The sequence below is a fragment of the Alternaria infectoria genome (assembly GCF_024043175.1).
Source record: "Alternaria infectoria strain BMP 0036 chromosome Unknown scaffold_2, whole genome shotgun sequence".
NCBI classification, from domain to species: Eukaryota; Fungi; Ascomycota; class Dothideomycetes; order Pleosporales; family Pleosporaceae; genus Alternaria; species Alternaria infectoria.
The window spans coordinates 1,733,331-1,751,503 of NW_026250691.1; the positions used below are offsets into that span (position 1 = coordinate 1,733,331).

General features: G+C 50.1%; 6 protein-coding genes across 6 annotated transcripts; 4 read left to right on the forward strand and 2 right to left on the reverse strand.

The window, feature by feature from the left end:
- Positions 1 to 2,577: 2,577 nt before the first annotated feature.
- Positions 2,578 to 4,358, reverse strand: J4E92_002024 (uncharacterized protein; the record flags this gene model as incomplete). The annotated part of the gene is made up of 4 exons (XM_051493430.1): positions 2,578 to 2,822; positions 2,887 to 3,013; positions 3,064 to 3,708; positions 3,771 to 4,358. The coding sequence occupies 4 exons, from the start codon at positions 4,356 to 4,358 to the stop codon at positions 2,578 to 2,580; spliced, it is 1,605 nt and encodes a 534-aa protein (XP_051356661.1).
- Positions 4,359 to 6,077: 1,719 nt separating this feature from the next.
- J4E92_002025 (uncharacterized protein) lies at positions 6,078 to 6,869 on the forward strand (the record flags this gene model as incomplete). The annotated part of the gene is made up of 1 exon (XM_051493431.1): positions 6,078 to 6,869. One exon carries the CDS (start codon positions 6,078 to 6,080, stop codon positions 6,867 to 6,869), a length of 792 nt encoding a protein of 263 aa, XP_051356662.1.
- Positions 6,870 to 6,898: 29 nt separating this feature from the next.
- Positions 6,899 to 8,572, reverse strand: J4E92_002026 (uncharacterized protein; the record flags this gene model as incomplete). The annotated part of the gene is made up of 2 exons (XM_051493432.1): positions 6,899 to 7,927; positions 7,979 to 8,572. 2 exons carry the CDS (start codon positions 8,570 to 8,572, stop codon positions 6,899 to 6,901), a joined length of 1,623 nt encoding a protein of 540 aa, XP_051356663.1.
- A 400-nt stretch (positions 8,573 to 8,972) lies between these two features.
- Positions 8,973 to 9,512, forward strand: J4E92_002027 (uncharacterized protein; the record flags this gene model as incomplete). The annotated part of the gene is made up of 1 exon (XM_051493433.1): positions 8,973 to 9,512. One exon carries the CDS (start codon positions 8,973 to 8,975, stop codon positions 9,510 to 9,512), a length of 540 nt encoding a protein of 179 aa, XP_051356664.1.
- A 2,304-nt stretch (positions 9,513 to 11,816) lies between these two features.
- On the forward strand, positions 11,817 to 13,367 carry J4E92_002028 (uncharacterized protein; the record flags this gene model as incomplete). The annotated part of the gene is made up of 3 exons (XM_051493434.1): positions 11,817 to 12,479; positions 12,530 to 13,191; positions 13,238 to 13,367. The coding sequence occupies 3 exons, from the start codon at positions 11,817 to 11,819 to the stop codon at positions 13,365 to 13,367; spliced, it is 1,455 nt and encodes a 484-aa protein (XP_051356665.1).
- Positions 13,368 to 14,241: 874 nt separating this feature from the next.
- Positions 14,242 to 16,239, forward strand: J4E92_002029 (uncharacterized protein; the record flags this gene model as incomplete). The annotated part of the gene is made up of 5 exons (XM_051493435.1): positions 14,242 to 14,556; positions 14,613 to 14,879; positions 14,930 to 15,965; positions 16,021 to 16,138; positions 16,194 to 16,239. 5 exons carry the CDS (start codon positions 14,242 to 14,244, stop codon positions 16,237 to 16,239), a joined length of 1,782 nt encoding a protein of 593 aa, XP_051356666.1.
- Between the last annotated feature and the right edge of the window lie 1,934 nt (positions 16,240 to 18,173).

Below are 18,173 nucleotides of genomic sequence, written 5' to 3' on the forward strand. Positions count from 1 at the left end.
CTGGGCAAGACCGAAGCGCCAACTCAACTTTGCGCTCTGCCTGTGCGATACACGTACTCTGTAAAAATGGAGGCATTGGACAAATGCATTAGAAAATTCATCGTGCGATGGGTGTAACAGCCATGGAGACGATTACACAGGTCAACAAATGGCGGTGGGGTGATACCCGATGTATGTGGCGCGACTTTCACGCTACTCGCAGACGATCTTTCCCTTTTCGGACCGAGGCTTGGAATCTTAACGTGACGGCGAGCAGACGACGATACTGACGATAAGGTGATTAAGATCGATATCACGCACGAATTGCTTTGTATAAGAATCAGGTTAACCCGACGGTGTTGTATAACATAGTTCCAAGCTTATCATCATCGACTTTCGGACCTCCGTCAGCAACAACTCCCCGAGTCAGCATCACCCGATCGGGACAAAGACGAATCAAGATATCAGCAACGAACACTGTACCGTCATAGGATCTTGAAGGGACATATATTCACTGGAAACCAAACAGCTTGACCCACCAGAATTGCAAATTGCGAGTGGTCAACCTCGGAATACATCAACGACGACGATTCAGCACTGCTATCGATCGACTATCTCCAATTCATCGCCAGGCTAGACAATCAAAGGAGCAAAGTATTCGGAAATGGCAACAGCATACTACTTCGCAGCACATTTCAACATGCCCAGAACGCATGCGATCGATGATGCATCGCCATTCCATGCAAGCACGCCGAATACCACCTCGCCATTCTCCTTCATCCCAGTTACGCACGAATCAGTACAAGCCCAGCCTCTTGTCTCAATAGCACCAAATACAACCACAAGGGAAAGAGGCGCAACGAACCCACAGTCGACCTCAATCCTCTTCCGTCTACCGGCAGAACTCCGAAACCAAATCTACGAGGAGCTACTCTGTCCGAACACGCCGCACCACAAGAACCTCGCTACATACTACACGTCATCCAGACCTCCAACGGTCTACCCAGCCATCCTCCGCACATGTCGCAAAGTCCACGAAGAAGCCCAGGATCTACTATATACAACACACGTCTTCCACGCCCACCGTTCCCTCCTCACCGCCCTACCACATCTGACCTTACCCGAGAAGCCAATCTTGTCTCCAACCAACATTGCGAAGATCACGCGCTGGCAGCTTGAGCTACGGCTAGATACCGATCCCCGGTTTACCAGCAGTCAAGCTACGGCCGCATTCTCCGGTGCGGAGTTCCTCCAGGTTAAGGTTTGGCAGAGTATGTTTGACGGGGCGGACAATTCGGTCTTGAAATTGTTTACTGGGGTGAGGGGGGTGGGGGTTGCGAAGGTCACGGGGTGTGATGATGAGAGATTGGCGAGGTGGTTGGAGAAGAGGATGATGATGCCGATTGGAGAAGAAGAGAGCAGGGAAGGGGGATGTTGTCAGTGTGGAAAGAAGGCAGATGAGGAGCTGGAGTGGTTTGGTGTGGCTAGAGATGCTTGGACGTTTGGGAACAGGTAGGGAGGAGGATGACGTTGGGTTGACTTTCGATTGCACCTTGGGTTTGTTACACGGGAATCACTCAATGAGACCAATGAATTTAGACTTAATTGCAGGAACAGTGCCTGGGTGCCCTATATGCCATGCTTTTGGAGGTCTACACACGGGAATGGCCCCGAAGCGGTATGTGCGAGAGTGGTGGATTGGCAACCAATCACAATGGTGCGGTACAGCGAGGAATATGAAGTGGTAGGCTTGTTCGTCCATCTGACAAGCTAAGACATGCGTGTGTTGGACCATGCGTAAGCTGGCCATGGGGTTGCTGATGCCAGATGCGATTACATTAAAATTCGGTTCTAGCAGAGGTCTAGGCCACTCAATCATCGATTATGGGCGTGCTGCTTATGAATGATATATCGGCCGGGCTCTGACAACGAAGAGATGGGGTAACAACTACATGGGGGCCGAAGAAGAGTCTGGGAGGGAAGATCTGGGGAGACGTCGGAGCGTGGTGAGCGCGCGTCTGTGCTGGCGCAGGGGAGAAATACATGATGTCATCATTTCTCTCCACTCGTGATTAGTCGTCACATTCGTCTTCAATGTTTGAACCATCAACTCTCAGCTTCGATACTTACTCTCATGCGATGACAAAATCCTGCACTCTCTGTTCCAAGCCACGCGACGTCCTCGTGCGCTGCCAGATCGACGAATCGCAAAAATGGCATTTCGTCTGCCCTGGTGCATGCTGGAAATCGGTCTCTGGTGGCGTTGAGGACGCGAAAGGGATGCAAGATGAATATCCACATTACCGGTATGGGGGCATGGTGAGTTGCTGAAAGGTTCTGGGAGAAAGAGAGGCGGCTAATGTGAGGTCGTGGGTAGTGGAAGGATAGAAGTGCCGATGGGCCGGTTAGCGCGAAGAAACCGAAGAAGGTCAAGGAGAGGCAAAAAGAAGAGATGAAAGCGAGGGAAGGAGGCGATGAGGCTCAGAGTGAAACATGAATGATACAATAGGTAGGCAAATATGCTCGTTGCTCGATCGGATGTGATAAGACGCTGACCATGGCAGCCTTATGACGGGGTGTCCAATGCCGACACCAAATTTATACACTATACCGAAACTTCCTGTTGTGGAAGTCGGTAGTATCCTCAATGGAATCCACATCGCTCGAATTGATGCCTTGAGCGTGTGAACTCTCCGCTTCTTCGCGATCGCGTTGGGCGTTCCGCCGTAAGAGCAGGGCTCGCAGGCAAAGCGCTAGCACAACTTGAGAGACTGCGCATCCCAAGATCATCTTCACACCGGTCTCGTATTTTGGCGCTTCCTTCGCCAGGAAGGCTTGTGGTCCTGAAGTAGGTGATGTTAGTAACCGCGGTTCTAAGATAGGGTTTGACGGTGTGGCGAGGCTTACCGATGATGTTACCAACACAGTAACCCAGAAAGACGAAAGCTGTGCTAGTAGTACGCTTGGTGTAGCCGCCTACATTTGATGCCGGAAATTGAAGCGCAATTACCAAAGAGCCAACGAAGGCGCCAATCTGCCTTTGTTAGAAACGTCTCCGCAGAGCGACAAATGGTGAAGACGAACCATGTAATAACCCGCCAAACACCCAGCCAGATTAGTGCGTGGAAGTTGCCAGATCAGACATGCGCCGACGATCGTTGGACAGAGGTAAAGAGCCATAATGTATGTGCGCGCGTTCGGCAGTCGAGAGGCGAGAAAAGGGCCTGTGAAAACCCAGAACACTTGAGCGAAGCCCTGCGGGATGCCATACAGTGTTGTCTTGAGCGGATCACCCCCCGCTGCGTCCTTGACAATGAGCTTGCCGAAGTTCGCAGTGCCACCGTTGATCATCTCATTGAGCGTGACAAACAGAAAGAGTATCCAGATTTGCGGGTCCGTCAAGGCTTCCCAGACCTGAGGTAGCTTGATCTTGCGGTTGTACACTCCGGTGCGATTGCTGGCGGCGCGCGCGATCAGGAGAGCCTTCTCTTCGACAGAAAAGCTCTTGGCTGTCATGATGTTGTTCGGCAACCTGAAGAAGAGGACTACAGACCATAAGACGGTCATACCTCCACAGATGATGTATATGATCTTCCAGACGACGAAGCTCTTCGCATATCCGGCGCCGTAGAAGAGGATGCCACCGACGGCACTACCGAGGCCGTTGAAGCAGTAGAACGTACCCGCCCTTGCGGGTTGTTGTTTTCCTACGTACCACATTCCGACGATCTGCAACAGTAAAGAAAAAACGTCAGTGTTGTACGGCATGTGACCTGAAGAGCAAGACTCACCATCATAAACGCGGGCGTCACAACACTCTCGAAGACACCCAAGAGGAAGCGCATGACAGCGAAGCCCGCGAAGTTGTGCGTAGCAGCTGTAAGTAGCATAATGGAGCCCCAACAGAAGCAGAAGAGCGACACCACTCGGCCGGTTGGAAAGTGCTGCGCAAGGTATGCTGATGGCCATTCAGCGAGCAAGTAGGCAAAGTAGAAGATCGACGCCAGCCAGGAGTACTGATCACCGGTGATGCCAGTGGTCTCGAAAAGATCGAAGACGGCGGAGTAGCCCATTGCTTGCTTGTCGATGTACTGGAGGAAGTAGGTTCCACATAGTAGTGGTAACAGCAACAGGTCGACTTTCCTGGAAACGCGCTTGTTGGCTATGTCGTCTTCAAGGAGCTCAGCCATGTACTCCGGTGTGATATTATGTTGCCTTAAGAACAGGTTTGCTTCGTCGAGGTCTTCAACTTCACCCACAATAGCGCTTTCTTGCTTGTGAAGGGAGTTCGCGTCCATACTGCTGAGCTGAACCTCCATGTCTTTTGACATGGTCGGTGTTTTGTCGTCGCATTTCGTGGTATTCGGCTCCGTCGACATGGCTGAAAACGAGGGTCGACAATCAAGAAAGTGAGTGATCTATGCGTCGGGGACCAGAGCAGCCATACGAGGATGCTTGCAGTTGAGCTTTAACATAACTTCGGATGAGATACCCGCGTCGAACTACCCCGCGACATCGATCATTCAATGCAAATGAACGGAACCCATGTAGGATTCGATAAGAACGCGTGATAGCGGAAGACAGGCGGCCGATCGCATTGCCCAGAGGACATATCCGGGACTCGTTGCTACCTTGTTATCAGAGTGGGCCAGTATTCGCCTGCAAGCTGAAAGCAAACCTGGATAAGGATTGAAGAAGTGGATCCCCGCCCTGGTAAGTGACCTCGAGAGGATGCAGCAGATTTGTGAACATGCCATCGCCCGACGGCAATACTTCGGCAGTGATAAGGGAGTCGCATGGCAGATGTCAGATACCGGTAGCGCCCCGCGGCATTCGTAAAGTGGTGGTCGCAAGCTGGGGTCGCATCCTAGTGACCACCAGTACCCGTTAGCGGCTCCGCCATACCTGCATCGATTGTGCGTGAGCTCCGAAGACGGCGTCGACAATGCTGATACCGAGCACAACAATGAGCGATACGTCGCTGCGACTAGGTACCTACGTGCTTGAATCATTTGGATGTAATTGGCACAGGTTATAGGAAGGCTTCGTTAAAACCGAGTGACGAGACTTCGACTTCCAGGTTCGAGCCTGAGGGGGGATGCCGAGTCTTTCTGCAGACTGCACGAAAGCCCACGTCTAGTCATTCATCGCAGTCTGGAAATGAATTTCTCCTAGAACATGGATGTATTTCGGACGCAGATACGCTTCCCCCAACTTTCGTTGTTCGATGTCCGTGAGGTTTGTGAACATGGCGCGAAAGCAAGTGAGGACAGGAGGATTCGGTGGACGGTGCAGCTGCAGCCGAGGTCTTTACCCAATCGGGCGGCACTATCTTATCGATAACGTGGACACCGCGAACCTCGAAGAAATCACACTTCTCCTTCCATTCAATGCGATCACCGGAATGGCGAACACGCTCAAGCCTTCAGCCAACAACTGTCGGTAGCGTTGAGTTCCCCGGCGGAGAACTCGCGGCTCGGGCTTGGCATCGATGCTGCATATCCGACCCGACTACTTAAGCCAGGCGAGCCTAGTGAATGCTTGTGCGCCCCAAGGAAGCGTGCCGTTCTTCTTGAAACCTGAGAAGAAGATCTCCGCCTTTGGAGCATTCACTGAAAGCTGGAGATATTGCAACTAGAAGATGCCTAACATCATCGTAATCGGGTACGCTTCGTTCCATTTCTTGACAGCTGTCAGCTCGGTCATACTAACGCTTCTTGGTGTAAAGAGCAGGCGTCTCCGGGCTGACCTCAGCATATCTTCTGTCCAAAGACCCAAGTAACAGAATTGCGGTCGTAGCCAAGCACATGCCCGGCGACTCCGACATCGAGTATGCATCTCCATGGGCTGGCGCGAACTTCATGCCGTAAGTAGACGCGAACAACTGGGTACACAATCAGCTGATGTATGTGGTGCAGAATGTCTTCAGAACCACAAAGTCGCTATGAACGTAGAACATGGCCGCAACTAAAAAGGCTAGCAACAGAAGTACCAGAGGCCGGTATACATCTGCAAAGTAAGCAATCTATATCACACTCAAAATACAACAACGCCATTAAGCAAAACCAGAATGCCGCATCTACCGCCGAAAGCAAGACATGAAGAAGCTGCAAAGCGGCGGCGCCACATCCTTCAACAACGTCTTTACCGAGAACCCCTGGTGGCGCGACCTAGTCGACGACTATCGCAATCTCTCCTCCTCCGAGTTGCCATCAGGAATGGCATCAGGATCTGAATTCGGCTCTGTGTGCATCAACCCCGCCCTCTACCTCCCATGGCTCGTAGGCCAATGCCGCGCAAACGGAGTGGAATTCTATCGGAAAACTGTATCCCATATATCTGATCTGCGGTCTCCTTGGATCGGAAACTTCAAGCCAGACATCATCGTCAACGCGACTGGGCTCTCAGCCGGGAAACTAGGAGGTGTAGAGGACAAGACTTGCTACCCGATTCGGGGCCAGGTCGTGGTAGTGAGAAACTTAGCACCAGCTATGGTGTTCGTGTCCGGCACGGACGACAGCGAAGACGAGGCTTGCTATATGATGACGCGAGCAGTTGGCGGCGGAACAGTTCTAGGCGGTACCATGCAAAGCGGGAACTGGGAGAGTCAGCCCGATCCCAATATCACTAGTCGGATTATGAAGAGGGCGGTTACTTTGTTGCCTGAGCTGACGGATGGGAAAGGGCCAGAGCACCTTGATGTTATCCGGCATGGTGTTGGACTGAGGCCGGGGAGAGAGGCTGGCGTTAGGCTTGAGAAGGAGAGAATTGACGGGGTTTGGGTTGTGCATAACTATGGGCATGCGGGGTGGGGGTATCAGGGATCGTTTGGGTGTGCGGAGGAGGTTGTGAGTCTTGTTGGTGAGATTGGGCTGCAGGCTAAGCTATGATGTAGATGGTAGTAGCGGAAAGATCAAAACTACTGCTGAGACAACTCTACCTTGGACCACCAAAAATCACTCTCCTCCTTCGCATACGTGTCGTCAACCATGATAGCCGGCTCACCAATGGTCTGCCCACCGATCAACTCCTCGTTATCCCTCCCAAAGATCATCACCTTCGGATCCGCTCTATCATAGCTTTTCCACTCCGTTCTGTTCGCATACTTACCATCCAGCGCATTTGGAGTGCCAGTACAAATAAAGCTCGTGATATACGCGTGCAGCATACCCGACAGCTCATCTTGACTCTTGGACTTGGCAATGAACTTCGGGTCCCTCATTTCATAAAACATGTTGTCCGCGTGACGAGCTCCATCAACGATATCGCGTCTCATCGCCCAGTGGTAGAGATAGACAGGTGCATCTTGGCTGGCGAAGAATGCCGTTTGGCGGACTGGAGCAACATATGCGTAGTGCGCGTAAGCCGCTTCGATACGCTTGTACATAGGGCCAACACCGTGCTCGAGCCGCGTTTCTTTGTAGATAGACTCAGGTACTTCGGTTGGGTCGGGGTACAACTTGTGTATCGTTTGGATATCTTCATCGCTCATCTGCGGCAGCAAAGTCTTCCAGAAGTCCAGAAATTCAGAGGAAGTTGACATCTTCTTATTGACGTATAACGACCCTTCGTTGCCCTGGAAGCCGGTCATTATTGGCATTTTGTGCCATTTGCTCGTTCGCCACGCGTCAATTGGACGGCGACGGATGATTTCGTTGTCAATTACGGGCTGGAAGGCCCATCGCAGACTGGGGTTGTACTTTTGGAATACCTTAGTCTGGGCCTTGGCGATTGTGGTGGTGGGAAGTTTGCGAAGGTAACTGAAGACTTCGGATTCGGGTAGGCTTGAAGGACATTCAACTTCTTTTAGAAAGTCTTTGAACTGCATCTCGTGGATCCCTGCATCAGGGTTGCGGACAGCGCGGGATGTCGGAGCGCCTGACTCAATGATGACCCGATGAAACTTGGGCTTTACACCCTCCTCATAGTTCAAAAGATGATGCCCTATCTAGACGAACGTCAGTAAATTTGATCAGGGTATCCAGCGGCTCAAACATACCGAATGCGCGCCGGCCGAGAGCCCTATGAGCGTTACGTTGTTCTTGTCGCCACCAAAGTGCTCGATGTTCTCTTCCACCCAGTCAAGTAAGCAAATCTGATCCTTCAAGCCCAAGTTGAGTGCGCCTTCTGCAGCGCTCAGCTTTGAGGGCAGGAATCCCAACGCTCCTATGCGATAACCGAACGATACTGCGATGAAAGGCGACTCAGACCATCCAACCATAGACGCCGTATCGTGCATCGCAGCATTTCCGCGATTGAAGGCTCCCCCATGAAGGTAGACTGCAACTGGCAGAGCGGTCGCTTTCTCGGGTTGAGCTTGCCGGAAGACGTTCACTGTGAGGCAGTCTTCACTCTCCTCTAATTTCGGTCCAACTATCATGAGCTGCTGTGCTGGAGCTCTTGGGCCGAAGTTTGAAGCATCTATAGTGTCTTGACTAGGTGCTACCTTTTGTGGTGGTCGGAATCGGCGTTCACCTGTTGGCGGTAAAGCATAGGGGACTCCTCTGAAGGCCTCAACGGCCCGTGGATAGTCGCCCTGCAAGGTCGTACCTATGAGAGTACCCTGTGTAATTTTTACTTCCGGTCTCGCCATTGCGAAAGATGCTGTGTGAATTGCTAGCAAGTTGTCAGTATGCGAGGCCAAGCCAAGTCTTTCGACACACCTGTGAACTGTAAATCGTATGCTCACTATGTCAAGTGATACCAGTGCTCTGAACTGCTTGGATGTGTTAGTCTAAAGCTGACGCGGTACTCAAACGCCGATGTCAATAGATAGCCGTTGTAGCATGAGCACCGGCATCGGCTAATGCCCCACCCTGCTATCTCAGGCCCAGCTCGCTGCGGGTACTGCAGGCAGCGACCTTCCGAACGTGCATACCTATCGCAGGGACCACACGTCGGATATATTCGGTCAGTTTGATGTAACACTAGGAGCGGCTCGGCGTTGATAAGGTTACTAGGCATCTTCCCATCAATACTGTTTAATCGCATTGATGGCACCCGACCTATCCCTACCACCTCAGGCCCCGGAGCTCGGTCAATGCGACGACTTCAACTGGAATCGCGCCGCGTTTGCTGTCTACACCTTTGTCGACGGGGTATCACTTCAAGATGTCGCCTCGACTCTTGAGAAGCAGTGGTTAGAGCAGGGCAACGAGGATCATCTCGTTCGACCTGCCCCTTCCACATCAGAGCTTAAGACACTCCAAGAAGTCTTACAGGCTCACATAGCCTTGGACAAAGGGGCAGGCAACGAAACGGATGAATTACAGTGGTGGCCGACTGCGTTCATCGTCGTGGTTCGAAAGGACTGGAAAGAACCTGGAGGGTTGCTGTTCGTGTTCGCAGACGACGAGAACGATTACAAACTGGACAAGTTCTTTTTCAAGGTCGATGATGCGTACATGATGCTTTCGAGTCTGAGCTTCCAGGATGAGACTGAGGCTGGGAGTAAGGAGGCATACGCTCAAGGGTACTACGATGACGCAGAGTGGAGGAGCTACCCAGCACTCCCGCAACCTGAACGACGATGAGACACTCACAGATGAGAGGCATCGCAAGTATTGTGTACCAAGGAGGCGTACGGCCATAAGCCTCAGAGTGAATAGAAGGCTAAGCTGATTACTGTTATGTATCGTATTTGGTCCACTGTGATGTTACTATTGCCACGAGAGTTTGCGCATGCTCGGTATAGATGTACAAAGCCTATAGGCGGTTTCGGTAGTAGAAGCATTGCCGCGGCGGGCGCCAGGACGCGCCACGAACTGGGCTCGCCTGAGAATGTACTTTTCCTGCGTCGACAACGCTCACGAAATTGTCGGGCTCTTTGTAGGGTACCACCCAGTCACACCATCGCTGTTCGGTGTCCGTCGACAGTGGGTGGAGATGATGATGCAGGTGCGTTTGTTTCCAAGGTCGCGCTTGGGTGGATAGAACCTGCCCAAAGCTGGCGCGTTGCCGAGGCCCAGCCAATCCATCTAGGCACCTCTGTGAACGAGCACTATTGCAACAATCAATGACACTAAGTGTTCCGTGAACGTACTCCACACAGAGACAGCCGGGTATTTTTGCTTCTGTGCTAATACAGTTTGCTTGTTACTACCTTGAGGAAAGGCTGCGTAACGGAAGGTATGCCGACAGCTCGTGAACTCGACGAGCTGCAGCTGATATGCAATAGCTATATCGAAAGACCTATTCTTACCTTCTGCACAGCCTACTGACTCGAGACGAGTAGTTTGGTGAAGTTTTGACGAACTTACAACTTATGTTTAGTCGGAATGGTGATGTTGCTATACATAGGTCTCCATGCAGCGGCCCCGGGGGGCTCTGCTGGTCGCTCCTCTTGTGGGCCCCACTAGAGCTTCATGCAATTGCGGATAGCTCCATTGGCGTCGATAGCCAACACAAGCGCCGGCACCCGTGTTGAGATGGCACTGTTCCGAAGATGGGGTGATGCGGCGGTTCTTGAAACAGATGATGGTGATGGTGTTTAAGATGAGCAGATTGTCAGGTATCAACGGCATGTTTGCTGCAAACGCACGATGGGTGCTGGATTGCGTGGACGGCATCTTCAGTACAGACCACAATGCACCAGGCACGAAGTTGGTGGCGGTTCTACAAGTCTCTAGCTCCGATCGCAAGTTGCTTGTAGTTCTTGAGCCAGTGGCAGAGTCTAACGTCAGCCAAGCTGCACCGCCAAATGCCGTTGACATGTTCAATTGGGTGGAGGGGTAGACCCTTAGGGCTTTCTCTCGCGTGCGCACAAGGATGGCGAGTCGAAGGATGTATTCGAGCCTGCATACTATCCCCGTCATCAGAATAAGCCCTAGGAGAGTTGTTGTTACCTCGAGAAACTATCGATTCCAAGGGATCCCGCTGCGGTTGGAGCTGTACTCGCATGTGAGCCAACGTCAGTCGAGCAGTCACCGGCGGCAATGTAGACGCAGACACCAACCAGCGCATAGACTAGGCCGCCCAAATAGGGACCCTTCACATTGGGAGTAGGAGATGAAACATAGCTTGGAGCCAGTGATAAAAAGAGCAACCTCAGCGCTTGCGGAAACACTCAACAACCCGCCTCGCATCCTATCTCGTGGCATCATTCCGACCTCAAGGTACGGGCATGGGATCATCGTCCACGCCGCAACACTCTGGCCGCACTCCTTGCACACACGCTGTTGCCGACCTTCGACCAAACTCAGGCCGTTCGTCATTGGCTACACGTCGGTAATTCCTTATTATTAGTCCACGCGTCAAATGAAGGTTGGAGGTGTCAAGGCTGTTTGGAACCGCTGGACAGCGGCCTAGTCCCCTTGTCGGCAAGCCTTGCGCGCACGCGCCTAGCCGCTCTCCACCACCGTCCTGAGCCCCTCCAGCACGCTGAGGTCTTGAAACCTAAAGACCCGCTGCCTTTGTCACTCTGGCCGCCCGTCGTCCGCCTGATCTTGGAAGAGCTATCTCTTAGCCCCCCGAAACCCGCCCCCTAACGGAGCCCTCCCCACTCCACCGAGTCGCGCCTGCCGCCTGTCAAGCCGCACCTGCCTGTGACTCGTGGCCCAACGTCACTCGTGCCTAAACCCGAGCGGCCTCACACTCCACCGCACCTCACCTCCTCGTATTTCTCCCCCTGAGACGTCGACCGCGCGAAAGACCGCCTCGTTGATTCGGCTTACGGCAGCGACCCACCCTGTTGGGACCGAAGACGATTGACGTGCCACCTCAACACCACTCACTTCCCCTCGTTATCTCCGGGGCCAGCATCGGTTCAGACTCTGCGGGAGGAGCCAACGTAGATGCAGTCGTTCAACAACGGGCCTTCGCCACACCCACAGCCCAACATGTCGTCCCCCGCGCCCCTGCTGCGACCACCCATTCCCGGCGCGCGCCCGGGGAGGAGGGGACCGCCACAGCTTGGTCTATCCATACCACCATCACCGAACGCACGACCTGTCACCAACGGCGCAGGCGGCGGCATACCGACCCTGAACGCGCCTCAGCCCCGTCATGGGCCGAAGCTAAGCGTCGTTACTCCCATGGGTTCCAGCAATGCACCACAGGAAGGACGAAACGCACGAGCTCTCCCGCCGCTTATAACGCCAGGGCAAGGACTGTCAGCATCAGGCTCGAGCGACGCGAGTGCACACTCAAGATCGGGTAGCTTTGGCGAGGTGCAAGCAAATGGCTCTGCTTCATCATACCATGCGGCACTGGGTTTTATGGGGGTGCAAAAGGCCACAGATCCCATTTCGGCAATATCACAAGGAGGAAGTGAGGGCGCGCCTTCCATGGAGCGTGCAAACAGCAGTCAGCCTCTACCAGATCTAGATGCCATGGCTGTAGAGAAGGGTCGGCCATTGGAAGTGGACGACCTAGATGACGCAGCCTGGAGAGCGGCGAGCGCACGAGGCATGATTGAGGAGAAAGGCAGTTTAGGAGAGGGCGCTGGTGGCGCTGTCACAAAATGCATACTAAAGGGCGGAAAGACGACATTTGCGTTAAAGGTATGCATGGTCTCCAATGCCGTCTGAGACTCAACTGACCCGTATTTCAGATCATCACAACGAACCCCGATCCCGATGTCAAGAAGCAAATCGTACGAGAACTGTCTTTCAACAAGAACTGCGCCAGTGACCACATCTGCCGCTACTACGGTGCCTTCATGGATGACAGCACAGGGACCATCAGCATCGCTATGGAATTCTGCGAAGGCGGATCGCTCGATGCAGTATACCGCGAGGTCAAGAAGCTTGGAGGCCGAACAGGCGAAAAGGTCCTTGGCAAGGTGGCCGAGGGTGTGCTGAATGGACTGACCTACCTCCACTCTCATCGCATCATACACCGGGACATCAAGCCGAGCAACATCCTATTATGCCGAAATGGCCAGGTCAAGCTCTGCGATTTTGGTGTATCCGGAGAGTTCGGAACCAAGGGAGACGCCAACACTTTCATTGGAACGTCATACTACATGGCACCCGAGCGCATCACTGGCCAAAGCTATACGATCACCAGTGATGTATGGAGTCTAGGTGTTACTCTACTCGAAGTCGCGCAGCATCGCTTCCCGTTCCCTGCCGATGGAACCGAGATGAACCCCCGCGCTGGTCTTATTGATTTACTCACCTACATCGTTCGGCAACCCATTCCCAAGCTCAAAGATGAGCCCGAAAGTGGCATCAAGTGGTCAGAGAACTTCAAGTACTTCATCGAGTGCTGGTATGTAACCCTCTTGCATGAAGTGAATCCCTGCTAACCTTTACAGTCTTGAGAAGGACTGTCCTCGCAGAGCCACCCCCTGGCGAATGCTTGAACACCCGTGGATGGTCGAAATGAAATCGAAAAAGGTCAACATGGCACACTTCCTCAAAAAAGTGTGGGACTGGCAGGATTAAACGCGCTACGATCCGATTGCCAACTTCGACGCGACTCGCTGCGAACTTGCCTTTGAACATGACGAGGCACGGTGTTGTGGAACCTACACTTTCTCACTAGCCTCGAGCGGCTCAGACTGTACCTTCTATTCATACACTTGGTCACATGCTGGCCATCGGACCAAGATTACCTTTACCGAGAACAGCTGTACGCGGAAACAAAACTTTGGATCTGGAGCAGGGACTGCAACTTTGTCGATAGCCTTGAGAGTTGCTTGATTGAAGGAGGATTACGCCTAGTTAGGTAAAGGTGCCTGGTGGACATCAGGGGCATTAACGGCGTTTGAAGGGCTCATGTCGTATACAGCGGCCTTTGCAGAAACAAGATTTAGGTACGACCGAATGTCAAGATTGCATATATGAAGACTCTATGCACGATATGAAGTACTCTGTGATCGTGAAGATAGGATGGAGGACTAGGTAGTTCGTTAGCGACTATTAGGCCGGAAAGCAAATCGTTCATCCAGTTTCAAAAGAGCGATGCTTCATCTTGCATGAGCTGTTTATAAAGTTCTATCTGCAGAACTTCGACGCGCATCCAAAACGGCCTAGCGCCAAGGTCCGGTCCGACGCAGCTCCCGGCGCCGATTGCTGCGCTCGAGGCTTGGAGTCATACCAAATAATTTACGCAGCCGCACCTCTCACTCAGCCGGTCCATTGAGCGACTAAAAGACGACAGTAGCTTCCTGTATCGCTGCCATCATCGTATACGAGTACTGCGACATTCTCCACACCCCGCCAGTCGCTCCTTCCTCCCAACTTACCCCTCCAAAGACCCCACCATCGCACACGAGAACCACGCGAAACCCCCCAGAAGAGCAGACAACCCGCCAAAATGCCTACCATCGGTGTGGATAAGGCGGCCCTCTTCAAGGAGCTGGGCCGGGAATATACCTACCAGGAGTTCGACGACCTATGCTTCGAATTTGGTATCGAGTTGGACGAGGACACAAGCCTGAGCACCAAGCCAGAAGATCAGGCGCAACCACCACAACTCAAGATCGAGATTCCTGCAAATCGCTATGACATGCTATGTTTCGAGGGTATTGCCATGAACCTCAAGGTCTTCCTTGAAAAACAGAAGCTGCCCAAGTGGACTGTTACTGCACCCAAGGGAGGGGAGCTGCAGGTGCTCGACATCAAGCCTGAGGTATGACGGATATCTCGAGACTGGTAATGGAATCGCGCTGACCAATTACTTCACAGACCAAGCAAATACGAGAGCTCTGCTCAGGTGTCATACTACGAGGTATTAAATTCACACAAGAACGATACGACTCCTTCATCGCGTTACAAGACAAATTACACTCCAATCTGGCGCGTCAACGGACACTTGTTTCCATCGGAACACACGACTTGGATACAATTCAGGGTCCCTTCTCATACGAAGCACTACCGCCAGAGCAGATCAAGTTCGTGCCCCTGAAGCAGGACAAGGAAATGAACGCGAAGGAGCTCATGGAGTTCTACGAGGTCAGTTAACTTGACATGCCCGTTTGTAGCACCGTCCTGACCCTGAACAGAAAGACAAGCACCTGGGACGCTTCTTACACATCATTCGCGACTCGCCTGTCTACCCCGTAATCTACGACGCGAACCGTACCGTTCTCTCCCTTCCGCCCATCATCAACAGCAATCACAGCAAGGTCACACTGGACACAAAGAACGTCTTCATCGAGATCACTGCGACCGATAAGACAAAGGTTGAAATCGTCAACCACATGATGGTCACCATGTTCGCTGGATACGCAGAGTCGATCGAGCCTATCAAGATCAACTCGCCCCACAATGGAGAGTCAAGAGAGTCGCCAGATCTGTCACCGCGACAAATGCAGGTTGAGGTGGACTACCTGAATCAGGTCACTGGCCTCACCTTGTCACCCGAGGAGATCTCGAAACTCTTGTCGCGTATGGGCCATGACGTCTCACCGTCTCAATCCGACAAGAACATCCTCGACGTTTCGGTGCCTGTCACAAGAGCGGATATCCTGCATCAAGCGGATATCATGGAAGATTACGCTATCGCATACGGCTTCAACAAGCTGCCGCGAGTATACCCGAACAAGACTGCAGCTGTCTCTGCGCCATTACCCATCAACAAACTCGGTGATATTGTGCGGATAGAGTCTGCGTCATCGGGATGGACCGAAGTTATGCCTCTCATCCTCTGCTCGCATGAGGAGAACTTCGAGTGGCTGAACCGGAAAGACGACGGAAAGACAGCGGTGAAGCTTGCGAACCCCAAGACAGCGGAATACCAACTCGTCCGAACATCGCTACTACCGGGTCTGCTCAAGACAATCAACTCCAACAAGCACCATTCAGTACCGATGAAGATCTTCGAAGTCAGCGACATTGGTCTCGTCGATTTGGAGCAGGAGCGGAAGAGCAGGAATGAGCGCCACTTCGCAGCCGCATTCATGGGCAAGACAAGTGGCTTCGAACAAGTACACGGTCTGCTGGATAGGCTGATGCTCATGCTTCGGTCGGCATTCCTTACGCGCGAAGACGGACTAAAGAACGAACAATTGCAGGGCTACTGGATAGAAGAGGTTGATGGTAAGTAGATGCTAGTGCGCATCAGAGATGGCGCAAACTAACTGACTGGTCACAGATCCGACCTTCCTTCCCGGACACTCAGCGGCAATTAAGCTCAACCTCGGCGGCAAGAACCACACCATCGGTGTCTTCGGTATTTTGCACCCAAGTGTGCTGCAAAAGTTCGAGTTGCCGTAAGTTTACCCTAGAACTTGTCATAGTATGGGTTTGGTGTTAACTATCATACAGATACCCCGTGAGTACACTAGAGTTCAACCTGGAGATCTTCTTGTGAGCTGCGACCCCAAGGTCGCTTGCTCTCATAGTTGCCAAAACCATTCCAGCACAATAGATACCTACAACGCATGCGTGAATCAAGATGTCATGACTCATTTTCGTTCAGATAACGGCACTACTGTCTCTGGACAGACCAACCGGAGCTTCAGCCTAGTGCATGCGTGTTCCCATTTTCTACATGTTGTACTACTAATACCATGCTCGGCTCGCTAGAAGACGCCCCTATCTCCAATGTTTCTAATGTTTCAACGTAATTTTATTACTAAGACGCTAGTCTCTAAGTAGGTTTCCTCTTATAATTTTACTTTAGCATTTTATTATTTCTACTAACTTATACCTACTAGCTACTCTAAGCTACTACTATTTTAGTTTATTAAATTACTTACTATACTTAGTAATAATAGCGTTTATAACTATAAGTATTACGTTATTAGTAGTAAGTAGCTAGTGTTTATCTATAAGAGTTATATTTGCTAGTATCTATAATAGTAAGTTATTTAAAACGTTAATTTTTAGCTATATTATTATAGATTAAACCTATAACCTCTATCTAATTAGGCCTAGCTTTGTATTAGGCAAGAAACTTTAAAACTCTATCTATATAGCTCTCTCTTTCTATAATATAGTATCTTACTAGTAATATAATTTTAACTTAATATATCTATTATACTATACTACGTTCTAAACACTTTATACTTAGAACACTATACGCTAACTTTATTAAGTTATATTATAATTAAATACTAGACTATCTATGTATAACTTACTAACTAAAGAAGCGCTACTACTAATATTAGAGCTACTTATTAGGTAAATTAGATACCTATACTCTTTTAGAAATAACTTTATAAAGCGCGCTACTAATTAAAGCCTATAGAGCTCTATTATATAACTATAGAGTAGAACTTATAGCGCTAATAATTCTATATCTAAGTATACTAAAGATAGAGCTATAAAGATAAAGTACTAGTAGTTAGCTAGAAGCCTACTACTATAATAGTTAGATTTGTTAATAAAGAATATTAAAGAGTATTAGGCTTAGTTATACAAATAATATTAGATTATAGAGTTAGTAGAGAACTAGCTTATTCTACTTATAATATTAGAAGATAGTAAATATATAAGTAAGTAGATATAGTATACGCTATTAGAAAGATAAGGCGTCTCTATAATATCTATCTATATCTACATTTTATATTGCGCTAATGTTATTTAGTAATATCTCTACTTTAAGTACTTTTTCTAATAGCTTTAGCTTTAGTAATACCTAGAACTCTACTTAGATACTTATAGGTAATATATAAGAATCTATACCTCTACTAGTACTACTACCTTTATTAAGGCGTTATAAAAGCTTCTTTCTAGCGTTCTACCTATAACTCTAGCTTATAGAGAGTTTAGATAGTAGTTACTAAGAACTCTAGACTCTAGATAATATCTATATCTATATTAAGTTTTATAATATTACTATTAAGGCTACTTAGAATAACGCCTACTATATACGCGTTCTCTTCTATAGCCTAGAGACTAAGCTTTATAACTAGATTAAGCTTCTTAAATATAAGAAGAATAACTCTACTAATATAGATAAATAGGCTACTTTTATAATCTAGGTAAGTTAAGACTACCTCTCTAATAATAGTACGTACTAAGATAAGATTACGTTAACTATTACTAATACTGTAAATTTTAGTAAGTAAGCCTTTAACTAGCCTAATAACTAGTACTTCTATATAACTACTCTTCTTACTATTATCTATAACGCGTTATATTAGATAAAGTTAAAAAATAATTATATTAATAAGCTTATCTAACTACTTAAAGAAGTCTAGAACGCTAATAGCTTTAAAGGTTTTGTTAGTAGTTAAAAATATACTACTAAGAGCACTAAACTACGTAAACTCTAGGCTGTAATAACGCGCCTTTAGACTA